The sequence below is a fragment of the Camelus bactrianus genome, chromosome 14, assembly GCF_048773025.1.
Source record: "Camelus bactrianus isolate YW-2024 breed Bactrian camel chromosome 14, ASM4877302v1, whole genome shotgun sequence".
In the NCBI taxonomy this organism is placed as follows: Eukaryota; Metazoa; Chordata; class Mammalia; order Artiodactyla; family Camelidae; genus Camelus; species Camelus bactrianus.
This window is the reverse complement of record NC_133552.1, coordinates 5,208,540-5,227,389: the sequence shown is the minus strand read 5'-3', so window position 1 is coordinate 5,227,389 and position 18,850 is coordinate 5,208,540. Positions and strand designations below refer to the sequence as shown.

The 18,850-nt window shown below is 43.9% G+C and overlaps 1 protein-coding gene across 3 annotated transcripts in view; it reads right to left on the bottom strand.

Moving 5' to 3' along the window:
* Positions 1–18,850, bottom strand: part of MTUS2 (microtubule associated scaffold protein 2) — a 410,974-nt gene that overhangs the window by 234,386 nt on the left and 157,738 nt on the right. For all 3 annotated transcript variants that reach the window (XM_074377989.1, XM_074377988.1, XM_074377990.1), the window contains exon 6: positions 5,459–5,656. In XM_074377989.1, the coding sequence (XP_074234090.1) occupies positions 5,459–5,656 (198 nt within the window). The remainder of the gene's footprint in view (positions 1–5,458; positions 5,657–18,850) is intronic.

The window sequence follows — 18,850 nt, the reverse complement described above, 5'->3', positions numbered from 1 at the left end:
AAGGAAAAAACTGGTAATAGGTACTGCTGATTCTAAAATCCCAGCCTCCGTGGCCAGGAGATCACAGACGTCATTAAGTGACAGAGCAACTTCCAGAGGAGGCATCAGTTTGGAAGACAATGAAAGATTCGTTTTGGGGGAAATGTTTCGTTTGAGGTGATCTGAGCCATGCAGCTGGAGATACATGGCAGGTCACCAGACACGTAGGTGAGCAGTTCCAGAGGGCCGTGGGGGCTGGAGATGTGGATATGGAATCATGTCCAAAGCGCCAAGAGCTGAACCTGTGGACAGGATGACCAAGGGGAGACCAAAGGACTGGAACAGAGTGCTCTGAGGACTGAGCCTGGACGGCTCGGACACCGGACCCGGCCGTGATGGCCTGGCGGGCTGCCGGAAACGGCAACCCCTGAGTTCAGGAGGGTTTCTGGATGTATCAACCGTGCCTCCCAAAAGACCACCCAGATAGAGCCCATCTCTGCTTCCCAAAATACTGCCCAGCTCACCACCCGTCTGAGAAACTCCCGACCACCCGCATCAGAAACGAACCCTCCACCTCCACGCATGCGCTTCCGTCCCACTCTGGGTCGTCTTTGAGGCTGCGGGCACAGCTAGCCTCGCGCCGTGATTATTCACACAAGTGTCAGTTTCTCTGTCCGCATCCCCAGCGCTGCTCCTCCTCCTGTGAACATTCGACTACTTCCCCGCAGCAGAAAAAGGAACAAGAGGAAACCCTGAGATTTCTTTTTTATTTCTCTTTTCAAATCTTCTGTCCTGTGCCTTCTGGTCTCAGCTCACCCCGCAGAGAAAACATGAGGGGATCTGAGGAGACGGGGAGGAGAAACTGGAAAGGACAGCTGCAAATGCCGCCTTCTTCATGCTCTTCTCTGATGGATATTTTCAGTTCCTTGCACACCAGGAGGTCAGGAGCGATGAGTGAGTTCATATCCACAGTGAGAAATGAACCTCCACGTAAATTATTCTATCCTTGGGTGATATGATCTATTTTCATTAATGATTAATTCATGAAACCTTAAGTCTTCCTATTCCCCCGGCCCCGCACCCCCACTCGCCCAAGGTTTTAACTCTAAATTACACCTTCTCACCCACTGGGAAAATCAAGTCCACAAACCTAACTGCTGAGAAATCTGACAACCAGGTAGACTTCAGGCTATAGCATGAGACCAACGCTAAATTCCACAGTAATTGTTTTTCTCTAAGTTTCTATTGCCGAAAGCATATTAGAGGTTTTTTCCTCCTTCTCTGAAAACTACTAAAAAATGAGCTACACACTGGGTCAGACCTGCGCAAATACTATGATTTTAAGTTTAAATTTGAGTTTTAAGTTAGAGAATTACTTTTCTCATGCTCACTTTCTATCTTAAAAAAGCTGGAAGTGGCTAGCTAGTATAATTTGAAGTTAGTTTTTTTTTTTTAATGAAGTATAGTTGATCTACAATGTTGTGTTAGTTTCTGGTGTACAGCCAAAAGTGATTCAGTTATACATATATATATTCTTTTTCATTATAGGTTATAGCAATACCTGGAGAGAACTGTAATTTGAAGTTTTATTTGAGATTCTAAATGGGCCAGCCTCATCATCTGCATGTACTGAACTGGTCCAGGAGTGATGGGAGGTGCCCAGTGCTGTCTCCAGAGGCACAGCGAGGACAAAGTTTGTGCGTTAATCCAGAAGAACTGGGCCACCAGCAGGAAATTACAGGGAGGCAGCCTGGACCCATGCAGAGCACTGCCTCACTGTGAGAGCTGCCCGGCTAATAGCCGGCTTCTTCCCAGGACAGGAAGCTCCTGTCACCTGGAACTGTCACACACCTGGGAAGAGGTGGGGTGGGGAGAGGGGGGTTTGGCCTGAGGGGCCCCTCAAGGCAACTCGACTTTTAGATTTGCTTCACTAGTAGAAAAGTAAGACTTTAAGTCATGGGTGAAACAGCCTATAAAGAAAACCAGACGTATCTTGTGCCTAAAAGGACAAGAACATACAAGGATTTATACTGAAGGGCATACACCCGTGTGGGGCTGCACAGAGCCCACTGTAGAAAACAGTTTTTTAGCCTGCAGTTTTGGTCTAGCCGATCATTGTGCACACCTGGCCGTACTAACCCACCTTCCATCCTGGGAAATGTATAAATAAAATGAGAGCTTCACTTAATTCCTCAAACAGTGGAGATGGAAATCTAATTTTTAGTATACCAGTTATAAAAAAAAATAAAAATCACTTATACTATGCACTCCAAATGAAAGAAAATAAAATCAAAGTGTAAAATAATAAATAAATAAATAAATAAATAAATAAATAAATAAATAAATAAATAAATAAATAAAATTAAATAAATAAATAAAATTAAATAAATAAATAAATAAATAAATAAATAAATAAATAAATAAATAAATAAATAAATAAATAAATAAATAAATAAATAAATAAATCAATCAATCAATCAATCAGTCAGTCAGTCAGTCAGTCAGTCAGTCAGTCAGTCACGGGTGAGTCTTTACCCCATACGACAGCTTTAAGAACTAAACGAAGGAAGAAGACCATCCCAGGACGGAGAACAAGTGGATCTGGTCTCAGTTTGCTCAGCAGTGAAATGAAGAAGCGGACTCGATGCTAAAGTGCCCTCAGCTTCAAAGGGATTATGTAGACAATTCATTTCCCTGTGTCGGTTCCATTGGCCAAAACCTCGCAGAAAAAGTCAAAAGACACACCAGGGCACTTGCTTGGGGAAGCCCCTGCCCACGGGGTTGCATGAGCCTGAGCCCAGGGTGGAGGGCAGATTCCACATGGAACAGCTGAGACCCACACTCAGGGGGCTCACAGGCCTCCCCTCTCCACAGTCATCATTGCTGGCCCCTCAGGTCCCAGGAGAACAGCCCAGGAAGAGTCACAGCCAAGCCAAGGTAGCCCAGGAAACACTAGCAGGTGTGTAACGAATCACTTAAAAGTGTGCCCAATACAGCATTCACAGCCACATGGACACGGTCAGACTGTTTACAGGCATGTGAGGAACTAAAACCATGAGTTGCACATTTGCAAACAGTTCCTTATTATAACCATGTTTCAGACTTGGAGGCGCCCACTTACCACGGTGTGACCCCTCATCACAGCGGTATTCCTAAAAGGAGTCCTAACTGACACTAGGCTTGAAGTCATCTCTAAAGAGAGACAAGACAAGAAACAAAAAAGGAACCGATTCTGGTACCATGTTGGCTGTTTCCATGAGCTAAACCAGCAAAGTTTGCTCCCAGGATCTGCTCTAAGGCCCTTCAGCTCTTCTAAGAACTTCATATTTTACGTAATCCTTATCATCAAAGCATCGTGTCTCCACTAAAGAACAGGAACAAAGGTTTTCTCAACATTAAATCTAATAACGAGCATAAGCAAGATGGTTAATGGTACTGAGACATGAATGTGAGAAGTTCTTCTGTGATTTACCAGTAAGTACAGATTTTATATATAGCGAGGTGGCAAATAATTAAAAATCGACTCTGACATGCTGGTTTTTAGAAACAGGAAACAGTTCTGAATAGAGTAAACATTGTTTTTCATATGAAGTCTTTAAACTAGGAGTTATTTTCTCTGGCACGTAACAGCTCTTGACTCCGTGGGTGCTCAGAGGGTCCCTATCGAGAACCTTCTGAAGCACAGGTGCGAAGAAATGCCCCAAGCACACCTGGAATTATTCCATCTACATCTGTCAGCCCTCCTTTGTCAAAAGCTGCTACCATGGGGACATGGCTCAATTCACCTTGAGGTTAATTCTTTTTTAAGAAATCGGTATCTTAACTCCTTCCTTGGAAAGATACATACCATATGAGAATTTTCATCATTCATGCTCCCTTTAAAACAGAAACATGCCACTGGGAATTTCACTACTAAAAATGATCACTTAAAAATCTTCAGACTGGGATTTCAAAATTGTAGAATAGATAAACAAGATTACACTGTATAGCACAGGGAAATATACACAAAATGTTATGATAACTCACAGAGAAAAAAATGTGACAATGAGTGTGTATATGTCCATGAACGACTGAAAAATTGTGCTGAACACTGGAATTTGACACAACATTGTAAAATGATTATAAATCAATAAAAAATGTTAAAAAAATCTTCAGACTGTTAATATGCACACACATATCTAAAAATAAGAGTAACACATTTGCAAATAGTTCTGTATTATAGTCACGAGAAGATTGAGACGTGTACCGTGCCATGATGTAATCGCTAATTATAGTGGTTTTCCTAAAATGATTCCCATGTGAAAGTAGGTTTGAGACACAGCACCTCTGGGAAAACAAGCGATCAAAGAACCTCTCAGAATGCTTACAAACACATCAAGACAAAGGAAAATGTCATGCATTACTTTAAGGAACAATCAGGTAGACCAAAATTTAGAACTGTTGAGGTACAAATGTTCCACCCACCAGCTCTGTAAAACCTAATGGAGGACAGAGAAAACACAGCCTGGAGAAAGGAAATGCAAAACATAATACGAAATCAATCCCATCCTCAATCTCTCTTCCTTCCTTCCTTCCCTCTCCCCTTCTCTCACCATCTCTATCTCTTGTTCCAACTTGATTCAACTATAATCCCTTCAAAACAGCTCTTCACACGAAAACCTCTAAGATTTTCCTGGCCCTCTGGCAAATTCTTACCATCCTAGCATCTGAGGTGTCATGGCTTCAGAACCAATGACCATGACTTTGAAGTTGATGAGGCTGAGATGGGGTTTGGGCTGCAGAGGCTCAGGAGAATGGGGCCACCCTGGGGTCTTCAGTGGCTGCTGTGACTTGCTCTGAGGCGATTAATTCACACTTTAAGATAAGCCCACAACATCTGTCTCAGGAACCAGGCCTGGGGTGCCATCATCTCAGCTCCTGGGGACCTTCCTGGGCACAGACTTGAAGCAGCTCAGCTGTGATTTCCTAGTTTTAATGTCGCTTAGTTAACTCTTAGAAATGCAGTCAAGTGCTCCGCCAATACGAAGGCATTATGAGTAAAAATGATTTTTCCACTAATACTTAATGCCTAATGTGTTTAATGACGGCATATCATAGTCACACTTTTTTGGACCTTTCTTTGGCTTCTTACCCAGAATGCATGAAGCAACGGGCTCCTGGACTCAGCCCCTGGATAAGTCATTTCCTAGAGTTAAGTCTTTTTCTAGAATTTAGAAGTCTTTTTCTGGCATATTAACTCCCCCTAAACGAGAAAATGGTAATGCCAAGTAGGCTTTTTTCCTTCAGCAGATTATTTTTAAAGTCCCAACAATGGTAGATTAAAGTAATCAACCCAAAATACCAGTTTACACACAAAGAAAATGCAATCCTGTTGCACCCGCACACTGATTTGCCATCTGCTGGTCTGGCCTGTCTGGCCAGGGGCACCCTCCAGGAACAGCAGTGTCACCAGCCCCTCTGCCCCACCTGCCCCACTTACGGTTGGCCAACCGGCCGGGCTCAGGCTGGGCGCTGTCCGCAGACTGGGTGCTGGACACGGAGGACACGCTGGAGCTCCGGACGAAGCCAAAGGCCGCCAGCTTGGCTGCAGGGAGACGCGAGTAACCAGGAGGACGAAGTCCAGATTTTGGTAGGTTGGATTTTGCGGCATTTGAACTGGAAGCTTTCTTTAAGTCCGCTAAAGTGAACCCAAACAAACAAAAAATCTCAGTTGATAGCAAGATAGAGAATACACAGATGGTGAATACTAATCCAGCTCTATCATAAACAGACCACAGTGACTCTTTCAGGGCCCAATTCAGCACATTCACAAATACATCTTTATGAGAAAGGGCCCTCATTGTGGGCCAGGTGCCTCAGAGAATTCAAAGAGGAGGAGAGACAGCAGGCAGACAAGACCAGTCCTGACAATTAGCCTCATTATATGGTCATAAAGAAAGGTGTAGTAATTTGGTGCAACCACTATGGAAAACAGTAGGGAGATTCCTTAAAAAACTAAAAGTAGAATCACCGTATGACAAAGTAGTCTGTCCCCTGAGCCAAGCACAAGTCACATCTCCATTCTAAGATGTACACGTAGTAAAGATGTACACACATAAAGAGGTTGTAGTATATATATACAATGGAATACTACTCAGCCATAAAAAAGTATAAAATAAGGCAATTTGCTGCAACATGATTGGACCTGAATAGTGTCATTCTAAATGAAGTAAGCTAGAAAGAGAAAGAAAAGTACCATATGATATCACTCTTATGTGGAATCTTAAAAAAATAAAAAGAGAAGACACTAACAAACTCCATCTACAAAACAGAAACAGACTCACAGACACAGTAAACAATCTTATGATACCAGGGGAAAGGGGGTGGGAAGGGATAAATTTGGGAGTTTAAGATTTGCAAATGTTAGCCACTATATATAAAAACAGATTAAAACACCAAATTTCTTCTGCATAGCATAAGGAACTATGTCTAATATCTTGTAATAACCTTTAATGAAAAAGGATATGAAAACAAATATACATATGTATGTGTATGACCGGGACACTGTGTTGTACGCCAGAAACTGACACATTGTAACCGACTGTATTTAATTAAAAAAAAATCAACTGGTTTTTAGGAACAGGAATATGGGGATGGGGGGCCTTTCCTGAGGGGCCTTGGTCATGTACCTTAGCCTGGACCTACATGTACACCTTAGAATGGAGATATGACTTGTGATTGGCTCAGGGGACAGACTACTTTGTCCGATATACAGGCCCACCAGGTGTTCACTCATGAAAAAGCAGTCATTAGGGAGAAAGAAAAAGACAAAAAAAAACCCCAAACCCCCCATAAAGCCAGTAGGTAAAGTGCTGAGGGCTGCACTCCGAAGGGCAGATGGCTCCGCAGGACCCTGAATGCCTCTGTTGCTGCTGCTGCCTACGCTGCTGTCGCAGTAAAAGTCCTGGTCCTCAGGATGAGGGAGGGAAACGCCCATGGCATCTCTGTGGACAGCGAAGGGGTCAATCCAGATGCTACTGAAGCCCAGGGTCCTTAAACCCCGTGAAGCAGCCATTGCCACGGGGAGTGCCTGATGACACTGACTGGAAGCTCTGGAAGAAACTTACCAATATAAGCAGAGCAGAGAGAATCCCCAGGAAAGACCAAAAAAAAAAAAAAAAAAAAAAAAGAAAAGAAAAGAAAGGAAAAGGAAAAAAAGCCAGGGTGCAGGGAGGAAAGATGGAGAGAGAGTAATGAGCATTATTCGTAAGAGACAAGAAAGTAGAAACAATGCATTTGTGCATCAGCTGATGAACGTATGAACACAGTGTGGAAGGCCAGTGCCCAGTCTTATTTTTCAGCCATAAAAAGACTGAAGTGCTGGTACAGGCTATAATACGGGTGAAGCTGGAAAACACTAAGGCAAGTGAAAGAAGCCAGACACAAAAGGCCGCACGTTGTGCGATTCAATTATATGAAACATCCAGAATAGGCAAATCTACAGAGACAGAGAGTAGATCAGTGGTTGCCAGGGGCTGGAGTTTGGGGAAAATGAGGAGGGCCTGATAATGGGTACAGGGTTTCTTTCTTTTTGGGGTCACGGAAAGGTTCTAAATTGATGGTGGTGATGGTGACACTATTTCTGTGAATAGACTGAAAACCACTGAACTGTATCCTTTCAGAGGGTGAATTCCAGAGTATCTGAATTATATAGCAATAAAGCTGCTATATTAAAACAGAATTTTTTTAAAAAAAGAAAAAGTAATTCTTGTCTTCAGTCCAGTAACAGGCTTACAGTAAGCTAGGACAATGGTGATTTTTCCAATCTCTATCCGTACCTTCACTTTCAAAGGGCCTGTGACAGAGAACTTGCTCTGTCACTGTGAGTCCTCCACAAAAACCCTTTCTAACTGGCAGATGGGAGAAATGTTCTGGATAGCAGATCAAAGGCCCTTCCAAACGAATATAACCGTAATGGGGAAATTAATTCAAATAACTTCAAAAATTAACAAACATTTAAAAAATCCTCTAGGATCAGATATCCAAATCCTATGCAAAGGAGCTTAAGTGGGCTCATTTTTTTTTGTTTTCATCAAGGCTTTACAGTCTGTCAAGATTTTGCCAAAAAAAAAAAAAAGATACAAATTCCTGTTTGAACAACAAAAGAGATTTTGCTGCTATTGAATGCTTAAAAGATGTGTTGCTCTTTTCAAATACCATTTTTCTTTTGAAAGATAAATCCTTTGACGAATGCAAATCTTCACATTTCAATGAGACATGAAAAGTTGTATTTGTTCTTACCTTTTTTCCCTTTTGTATTGATTCTCCTTTAAATATGACTGTGATGCTAGAAATAGCTCAATCAACTAGAATCAGAATATAGTGCTTAATGGTTCAATATTATATTGATAAAGGTCCATTCATAATTGTCCAACATTCTCAACATCTCAGGCAGTAAAATAAAGACTTTGAATGTAAATGTGTATCAAACCAATTCAGGATGCATCCACAGACACTGCCACGGGCAAGGCTCTTTATAAGGTGCTGAGGGAAATTCAGAAACAAAGGCGTGGGGGTCCCCAGGTGGGGCTGACAACCTATGGGAGCACATGTCCTTGCTCATAAAGACCCACAGCCTAGGAGGAGGGGAGATCAGGGCCAGAACAGAGGTGAGACCTAGCATTGTGGGAAAAAAGGACCTAAGAAAGGCAAAATCAGCAAGGAGGATGACTCGGAGTTTTTATTCAAGGCCCATGTTTTCCTTATTTTATGTCTGAAGTGTTTTTTCTTTTCTGGCTATTTACGTGCACAGAGAAATACATAATTTCAATCAAACTATGGTTTAAAATTTTACTACAGTTCTTCCAAGTTGCTCTTAAAACCAGCTCCTTCCTTCACATTTTGTAGAGAGGTGGTTTGCTTTGTCAGATGGCTGAGGAGCAACGCCTCTCTCACCTTGCTCGGGAAGAAGAATAAATGGTAGCTCTTTTTACCAAGTTTCTTTCACACGGGGAACCAGTAAGTAGAACTGTTTCACATTAAAGCTGCAACCATCTCACAGGAGAAGAAAGAAGGGCATAATTAAACAAAGCAGGGCAAGTGGCACATTTCAGGATGGTACTAAAGATCTGGGTTTGACGGTAACATCAAGTGTATAACCTCAGGCCAGACTCAAGCTCTCCGAACTCCCGTTTCCTCATTAAAAATGAGGATAAAACGATCTGCCCATTATAATGAGAGAAGAGGAACTGCATCTAAAAGGCGTATCCTATCGCCTGGTATGTAGCAAACACCTAAGAAGGGACAGTGCTACCACTGTTATCATTAATGTCACTGTTGTTGCAAGTGCAAAAAGCATCTCACCACCAAGCGGGGAGAAAACAGGTTTTTGGCTCAAGAGGAACTGTCTTCAAGACGCTGTACCTCACCACACCTAAGTAGCTTCCTTCGCTCCTGGGCCTGACTCGTACGATGGCATTCTGGATACTGAACTGACGCTACGAAGGATGAGACGTGGCGGACCGCTGGTGGAGGTGTTTTCTGCATGTGGGAGAGGCATAGACCAGTAGAGGCCAGAGAGCCGGCTGCAGCAGCCAGCCTCCCACTCTCTCCTAGCGGCGACCTTCGCCGCCTGGCGTTCGGTACGCCCTTGCGCGGTTCCCTCCCGCCCCGAGTCAGGGCTAACGTGTGACTGGGAGAACGCTGAAGGTGTGAAACGTTTTCGGCTATATTGTGAAAGGCACTCCCGCTTCCCCCTTGATCTCCGGGATCGCTTGCTCTGGGGAAAGCCACCCACCACGTGGTAACACTCAGGCAGCCTTGTGTAGAGACCGCATGGGGGAAACTGAGGCCTCCTGCCACACCAGCTTATTAGCTACTCGATAGCCACCTTGGAAGTGAGCCCTTGAGCCCCCAGCTTTCAGACGACCGCAGCTCGGCTAACATTTGACTCTGGATTTGAGGTCAAGGCTCAGTTCAGTGGGCATTCTCTCTGCCAGGACAGTGATGCCTCAGCTTTACACAGGGATTGCCCCAGTTTTAGCTCTGAAAGTCTCACATCTTGGCAAATCCCTAGCACCAAGCAAACCAAGATGGCTGATTACCCTACATTTTTGCCTCTCAGGCTTAGCAACTTCAGCACTTACAGAATAGCTGAGAATCCAGGTATTGGCGGAAAAGCCCCTGAATGTGAAGTGTGATGAAAATGTGAGAGACATGTCTAGAGTAACAATATGAAGCAAGCTCCAACCAGAGGGCAGGGCAAATTCTCTAATAACTGAAGCTAATTTCAACATCTCAGCAAAACCAAGTCATTAACATTTAAAAGAGAAGCTCCTAGGCTGGGATAATCGAAGAGTCACAAACAAAAGAATGTAGCTGAACCCCTAACTCACACCATACGCAAAACTTAACTCAAACGGATGAGAGATTCAAATTTAAGTGATAAAACTGTGAAACTCTTGGAAGAAAACGAAGGCATACATCTTCATGAACCTGAGTTAGGCAAAGACTCTTAGATATGACAGCAAGGCATAAGCAAAAGAAGAAAACTAGAAAAACCAAACATTATCAAAATTCAAAACTTTATTATTTCAAAGGACTCAATCAAGAAAGTGAAAAGACATTAACAGAATGGGAAGAAATAGTGCAAATCATACAAGTGATAAAGGACTCATATTGCAAATGTATAAAGGACACCTGAAACTTTACAATAAAACGACAACCCAATTTAAAAACAGGCAAAGGATCTGAACAGACAAATCTCCAAAGGAGACATACAAACAGCCAATAAAAACATGAATTGTCCAGTAAGTTCATAAGCACATGCTCAGCATCACGAGTCATTAGGGAAATGCAAATCGAAACCATGATGAGATGATATTTCAAATCAAGAAGATGTTTATAATTAAAAAGTGATAATAACTGTGTTGGAGAGGCTGTGGAGAAATTAGAAGTCTCAGACACTGATATTCAGAATGTAAAATGGGACAACTACTTTGGAAAACAGTCTGGCGGTTCCTCAAAAGGTTAAATACAGAATTCTCTGTATGACCCAGCAACCCTACTCTTGTGTGTACATCTAAGAAAAATAAAAAGAAATATCTATTTTTAAAACTTGTATATAAATGTTTATGGTGGCATTATTAATAACAGCCAAAAAGTGGTTAAAACTACTTAAATGTCCATCAACTGATACATTTATAAATAAACTGTGATATATCCATATAATGGAATATTATTAGTAATAAAAAGGGATTGTTATGGACTGAACTGTATATGTTGAAGCCTTAACCCCCAATATGACTGTATTTAAAGATAGATCTTTAAGGAGGTCATTAGGGTTAATTTTTTTTATGGCAGAGGGAGATAATTAGGTTTACTTACTTATTTATTTTTTGATGGAGGTGCTGGGGATTGAACCCAGGACCTTCTGCATGCTAGGCATGCACTCTACCACTTAGCTACACCCTACCCCCGCCAGGGTTAGATGAGGTCATAAGAGTGGGGCCCTAATCTGATAGGACTGGTGTCCTTGTAAGAAGAGGAAGAGACACCAGGGAGCTCTCTCTGTCTCTTCACATGCACAGAGAGGACACAGTGAGAAGGGGACTGTCTGCAAACTAAGGAGAGAGGCTTCATTAGAAACCAACCCTGCTGGCACCGGGGTCTCAGACTTCAAGCTTCTGAAACAGTGAGCAGATAGATTCCTGTTGTGCAGCCGCCCAGTCTGTGGTGTGCTGTTCTGACAGCCAGAGGGGGCTAACAGAGGGCTGGAGAACTGGCCCGGGCTACAGCGTGGGGGAGCCGTGAAGACGTTAAGGCAAGTGAGGGAAGTCAGACACAGAAGACACGTATGTGATGATTCCATTACATGAAGTGGCCGGCAAAGGCAAATCTAGAGAGACAGAGAGTAGATTCGTGGTTGCCAGGGGCTGGAGTTCAGGGAAAATGAAGAGGGTCTGATAATGGGTACTTTCTTTCTGGAGTCAGGAAAATGTCCTAAAATTGACTGTGATGTTGGATACACAACTCTTTGAAGAGGCTTAAAACCACTGAATTTATGCTGTAAATGGGTGAATTGTGTGGTATATGAATTATATCACAATAAAGCTGTTATTTAAAAGAGAGAGAGAGAAAGAGAGTATTAGGGCTAGCTAGCTAGTTAACTAGCTCCCGGGAAGAAAAATAAAGAGGCAAGATAGAAGATACAGGAAATTCGGCAGGAGATGGATGACAAGACCAGTCCTCCTCAGTCCAGAAGGCAGATGGCGCAAAGGGAGGCGCGTGGGGTGCGGGCGCAGCCACTGAGGCCAGCCCGCAGGGTCAGAGAGCGAAAACTGCCTTGAGGAGAGTGAAAATGAAGAAGCAGAAGAAGGAAGAGAGATGAGAACTGTAGATCCTCTGGCTCCACTCAGTTCAGCCGAGTTGAAGAAACACCCATTGAGCAGACAACGGATGTCATGCTAATTCTTGCAAAAGAAAAATCAGGGAGGCCTGATACCAGCAGCAGACGCACACACAGAAAATCACAATAAAATGTGTGGCAGGAGGGGGCCTGAGCCCAGCCAGGGCTGAACAAGGATTGGGCTCTGAGAAGAGGTAAACTTGAGCTGGGTCATAAAGGACACATGGAGCGAGTTGGGATCAAGACAGAGCAGGAAGAGGGTGGTCCAGGGAAGAAGCTGCTGGAGGAACGCAGGACAGCCTGATCTGGGCGGGGAGAGTTAGGCTGGAAGAAATGGTTGACATTTCATCTTTGGTCCTTCTCCCAACAGCAATGCAGAGTCATAAAGACCGTTCAAGGAGGGAGAACAGGAACTGCTATGCTGTGCAGAGGCTGGTCTGGAGCTGGTCTGGGCTGGAGGCAGGAAATCAGCGGAGAGGGGCGGCAGTAAGGAGAGAAGTCACGAGGCTGAGAGCAGGGACCCAGCAGAGCAGGATGTATTCAAGTCAGATCAGCAGATCTAGCTGATTGATTACCTGGGGGAGTGGGGGGTGGGGAAGAGGGAGGGTGAGTAAAGAGAAATTCCCTTTGTTGTAGGAACAATAAAAGGCCTACCTACCTGAAAATTTCCAAGGGAACCACTGTGGTTAAGCCATGCCCCACTGAAGTCAGGTACACTTGAAAACACAGCAGTCTGTAGGGACCTGAGGAAAATCTTTCTCAGTTCAAAAAGAACGCTGAGGTGCATGTATCTCTTTGAATTAGAGTTCCCTCTGGATATATGACCAGAGATGGGATTGCTGGATCACAAAAAAAGTCTATTTTTAGTTTTTTGAGGAATTTCTATACTGTTTTCCATAATGGTTGCACCAAACAACATCCTCACCAACAGTGTAGGAGGGCTCCCTTTTCTCCACACTCTCTCCAGCATTTATCATTTGTGTACTTTTTAGTGATGGCTATTCTGACTGGTGTTAGGGTGATACCTCACTGTAGTTCTGATTTGCATTTCCCCAGTGTTCACAACAGCACTGTTCACAAAAGTCAAGACATGTAAGCAACCTAAATGTTCACCAACAGATGACTGGATAAAGTAGCTGTGTGTGTGTGTGTGTGTGTGTGTGTGTAATACTACTCAGCCATGAAAAGAATAAAACAATGTCATTTGCTGCAACATGGATGGACCTAGAGATCGTCATACTAAGTGAAGTAAGCCAGAAAGAGTAAGGAAAATACCGTATGATATCACTTATACATGGAATCTAAAAAATACACATATGAACTTATTTACAAAACAGAAACTGACTCACAGACATAGAAAACAAGCTTATGGTTACCAAGGCGGAAAGGAGGTGGGAAGGGCTAAATTGGAAATTTGAGACTTGCAGATACTAACTACTATGTATAAAACAAGTTTCTACTGTAGAGCACAGTAAACTATATTCAAAATCTTGTAGTAATCTATAATAAAAAGAATATGAAAATGAATATATGTGTGTACATGTAGGACTGAAACATGATGCTGTACACCAGAAACTGACACAACATTGTAAACTGAAAGTAAAAAAAAAGAACGTGAGTAAGCCGCAGGCAGAAGGGCCCCGTGAGAGGCTCTCCTGCAGAGTGGCTGGACACTGGCTGGGGGTAGGGGGGAGTCGCTCCCTGTGAGCAACAAAGCAAACTGCGGAGAGGCACGAAATGAAGACCAGGAGCAGCTGTGACAGGTCGTAGGGGCTTAGAGTCAGGCTTCTGCGAACCTCGTCACAGGTGTGTCTGTCCACCATCAGGAAAGCTGAGCAGAAGAGAAACTTCACTGAGATTGCTGGCTCACTGGCATTATTTAATATCCAGGCCTGAAAGGAAACTCGTGAGAGCTGCTCTGGTTTGGTTTGGTTTGGTTTGGTTTGGTTAACGTTTTTGGAGTTAGCTGCAGAGAGGTTGGTCTAAAGTTAAAAACAGAACACTGTGCTAGACGAGCACGGAATAATCTGCAAAACCAAAGATACCTATTGAGGTGATGTGTCTTTTACTGAGGTCCAAATCTTGCGTTTTACTTTATCATAATCTGAAAAACGGAGACTGTTTGGGGCTTATCAGAGTATAACTCTGAAGTGAGTATCTGCATCTGTGTTTCTGTAAACAGAAATCTAAAATCTTACGTCACCTTAAGTGACTGTATTTAATCCAGAGAATCATAAATACCCAGTGACATATCTCCCACTGTCTTAGAATAAAATGCCCACTAGGGCGATTTGACCTCTGTGTATGTAGCTGGTCGGTGGACAAATGAATCGAAGCCTTTGTGTAAGAAAAGGAAATAGGAAGGAGAGGGGTCAGGAACAGGCGTGAAAGAAGGAAATTAACAGAACGGACAAGTAACGTAAATACTGCAAATGTCGTACTTCTGCTGGACAGATCTGCTTATAAACAAAAGCTCTTTAAAAAGAGATGTCAAATACAGGTGACCTTGTACGAGCACATCTCACAGAATTAGAAGAGTTAGTCCATTATTTTTAGCTGATTCTAAATCTACGGTTGCTTCTCAACTGCTGTGCTGTGCGTGTGGATGGAGAAAGCCCTTGGATCCTATTTACAGTAGTGATTCTCAGGGACATTAGAGGCTCGAAGCTAATCGAAGGGAACAATATTTTTATGCACAAACGCACTTGAATCGTCTGTTTTCTGATAACTGCCTTTAGCCTTGCAAAATAGAGGAAAAAAATCAAAGCACTTGGCTCTGTTGGCTAAGGAAAAAACTCAGAAAGTTATGATGACACAGCATGTCCTTTCCATGGAGTGCATTTAAAAGCACAGTTCTCGGGATCCCTCCACAACACTGGGGAACAGAATCATTTTATGATACTGAGCAGTGACAAGAACCCACAGGGATGAGATTTAAGTAGAAAGGGAGACTGCCAGCTCAAGGTGGTGGACAGAACATAGGGTTTTTTTTGGTTTTTTTTTTTCACCCTTTCTTACCAAAGATGCCTTAAAATGAGAGTGATTTGATTGTAAAGAGGTACAATGAGCAATGGCAGCTAACACCTACTGACCTCTTTCTATTAAGCACTTCACATATTTCAACCTAGAACAAGAGAGACAAAAAGAGACAGGTACTCACTGAGCCAAGCATTTCAACAATCTGTGGGGCAGAGACGGCGGCCCCTCACTGGAGGGCAGAGCAGAGGCGCCTTCTGCAGCAGACGGCAGCAGCGCTGCAGAGAGGAAGCGCCTGCTGACCTCCCTGCCCCGCAGCCAGGGCCGCAGCGGGCATCCCCTGGAAGGAGGCCCAACAGCACCGAGGGAAGAGGGAACGAGGGAGACGCTGCAACCCTCACCCCGCCACCTCCCCCATCCGCTCCCACGGTGCCCGGCACCCAGGTGTGTACCTCCCACCTCCCCACCCAGGCCAAGCCCCAGGGCAGAGGAAACAGACTTCTAAACAATTTGAGCAAAGGAACTTCAAGTTCATCCAGCTCAACAACAAGAGTGAAAGATCACAGAACTGGAGCAAAGCTTGCAGCATCCCATAAACAACCAAAAATTAAGCACAACAGAGAAAACAGGCTCCTGAGAATAGAGAGAAAATTCAGAAAACAAAAGATAGCTTTTTAAAAAAAAAACCTAATGATACTTAGAAATTTGGGAGGACATTGCAACAGTAAATAGCAAACTGCTACGGAAAGAAGCAGTCAGAAACCAAGAAGGCATCCATAGAAATTAAAAACACCAAACAACAGTTCAACAGAAGTGCGTGGACATACAGTCCAGTGAGACTGCCTGAAATGAAGGCAAAAGCATGAGGTGAGAGAAAACATTAAGAAAAACTAAACACAAGTCATTGCTTTGGGGGGTCCAAAAACCAAACAACAGAAATTCCAGGAAGAAAGAGACAACAGAGAAGTAGAAACTATTAAGTGAAGAACGTGAGATGATTGCCCACAGCTGAAGGGAGACACGAGTCTTGGGACTGAGCATTTAACCAGTGCTTCGCAAGATAAACCAATTACCCTGTCCCCCACCTCCGAGTGTCTGTCTGTCTCAATCTCTGTGTCCCACCCACTTGCTCTGGCTCTCATTCTTCTCATCCCTAGTCCCTCCTCCGTCTCTCCCTCTCTCTCTCTCTGACACACAATGAATGCATACACACACACACGACAAAACACACACCTGGAAAATTTTAAAACACTAAGGATGAGAGATTCTAAAGCTTCCAGAGAGAAACAAAAGCAGGTCCTCCACCCCCGTCCAAAAAAAAGTACGTCTCAGATTGGCGCCAGGTTTCTTTTGAGCAACACTGCAAGTCTGCATGTTTTGAAAGAGAACCACTTTCAATCTATAAAATTATATTTAATCGAGTGAATGCAGACTAAAGGCAGTTTCAGAAAGGCAAACCCTCTGAAAATTTGCCTTCCTCGAACTCTCTCTTAGGAAATTACCGACAATGTACTCCAGCCAAACAAACAAGGAAACCAAAGAGGTGGGACACATCGATCCACCCCAGGAGAAAGGTGGAGGGAAGTTCCAGAAGAACCACAGCTGGTGGAGAAGACAAACAGAAGCTGACAGACTGAAAGTCCCAGGAAAAGGCATCTTGAAATCGGAAGCCCAGGACACAGTGGGTGTCCAGTCAGCACCTTCTGCACGACTGCACCGCTCCCTCCAGCTGGAGACTTTACCCACCCAAACCGCCCAACGCTCTCCAACTTCCGAACCTGTGCTTTGAAGTCCCGTTTTTATGTGCTTCTGAATTAAGGAAGGACAAGAATGTATACAGATAAGGACACAGCCCCTTTCCATAGTGCAGAAAATCCAGGAAGACAAGCTTTGTGCTGGGTGCTCACATACAAGGATAATCAGATAGAAGTCCTGAGATTCCCCATCAACCAAGGTCAAAATAGCAGAACAGCACAAATCTAGATGATTCCTCCTCATCTTTACCATCAACTTGAAAAGCAAACAGATGGACCAGCTGATCACAAGGTCCGTGCCCTTCAGCTGAGTCCCATCAGAACCAGCAGCAGATTTTTGCCTGTTGACTTGTTAGGGCTGCCTTTACTCCACATTTTATTCTTAAAAGGTTTTCCCTTCCCATCTATTCTGATGTCAACTTGACTCACAGCGTCTGCGGTTGGTCAAATCCACCTCCTAAAACCCATCTGCTTCTCCCCATCTCTCCCACCACCACGTCGGCTATCATTTATGGATTGCATCAGCCTCCTAAGGGATCGCTGTTTCCCTCCTTGTTACCCCACCCCACTCCTGTCCCTCCATCCATTCTCCAAACTTCAGTCTAAGTGATATTTTTTAATGAAATATGATCATATCAATCCCTTGCTTAATGCCCTGTAATGGCACTATCTTGCTCTTAGGATGGAAGGCCAGTTCCGTAACACAGCTTGCCGTGTCTTCACAACCTCCTGTCTTTTTTCTCATCCTTCCTGTGATACCAGTCTTCACACGTGCCATTGCTTCTGCCTGGCATACCTTCTCTTCCATTCCCACCACTTCTTCCTCCCTCATCCCACAGCTCAAAAACCCTTTGCTCTTGCATACCATACTTCACCTGAGCAACTTTACTGGACCCCAACTTGCGGTCAGGTCCCCCTCCTGTGTCCCCTGAGCCCAGCAGACTTCGCTATCACAGCATTCAGTCATAACTGCCTGTGGGATCTCTTCTATCTTCTTCATGACTGTCTCCCCAGGACCTAAAACAACTGGACACATAGTATGTGCTCGGTGTTTATTAAATATACTAACAGTGTTTATCCAGATACACAGAAGGACAGTTGTCCTGCCTGTGATCCACCCCCGAGTCACTGGAAACTGACGCTCCGGGTCTGGGCTGAGGAAGCTTGCATTTTTAATACATTTCTGCAGGGCATTATTAGGCGTGCTCAGCTGCCACGAAAGTAAGACAAAGATGGGATGGCTTTGCTGGCTGAGTGCGCAATAAGAGCACAGTCACTGTCAACATCCATTTCAACAGTCGGGAGAAATGGGTAACAGTGAGAGATACACTGATACAAACACCAGAACAAACTGAATGCTTCCTCTGCAGCCTCCAGGATAAGTCCCAAGGTCATCCAGGGTCACTCAGACTCCATGGGAACGGGGGTTTGGGCCTGCTCTCTTTCGCCATCTCACGGATGCATCGGTTTCTTCAATAGGGATGTTCTCATATCTGATTTGAGTCTTTCTTGGTAGATGTTACAGTTTTCATGAAATTAACTAAAACCATGATGACAACAGTGACACGGCACTTAGGTGATGCCGACAAACATCGGAATCAACACTTCGCCCACTGTGTTTCATCTGTTCCTCTCCTCCTCCGTCTCAGGAGAAGCAACACTCCACCTCTGTTCCAAGGTGTGCCCTCCACGTGGGGTGTCGAGCTCACTGTCTGCCCCGCTCCTGGGCATCTTGTTCCAACAGTTCCGACCACCG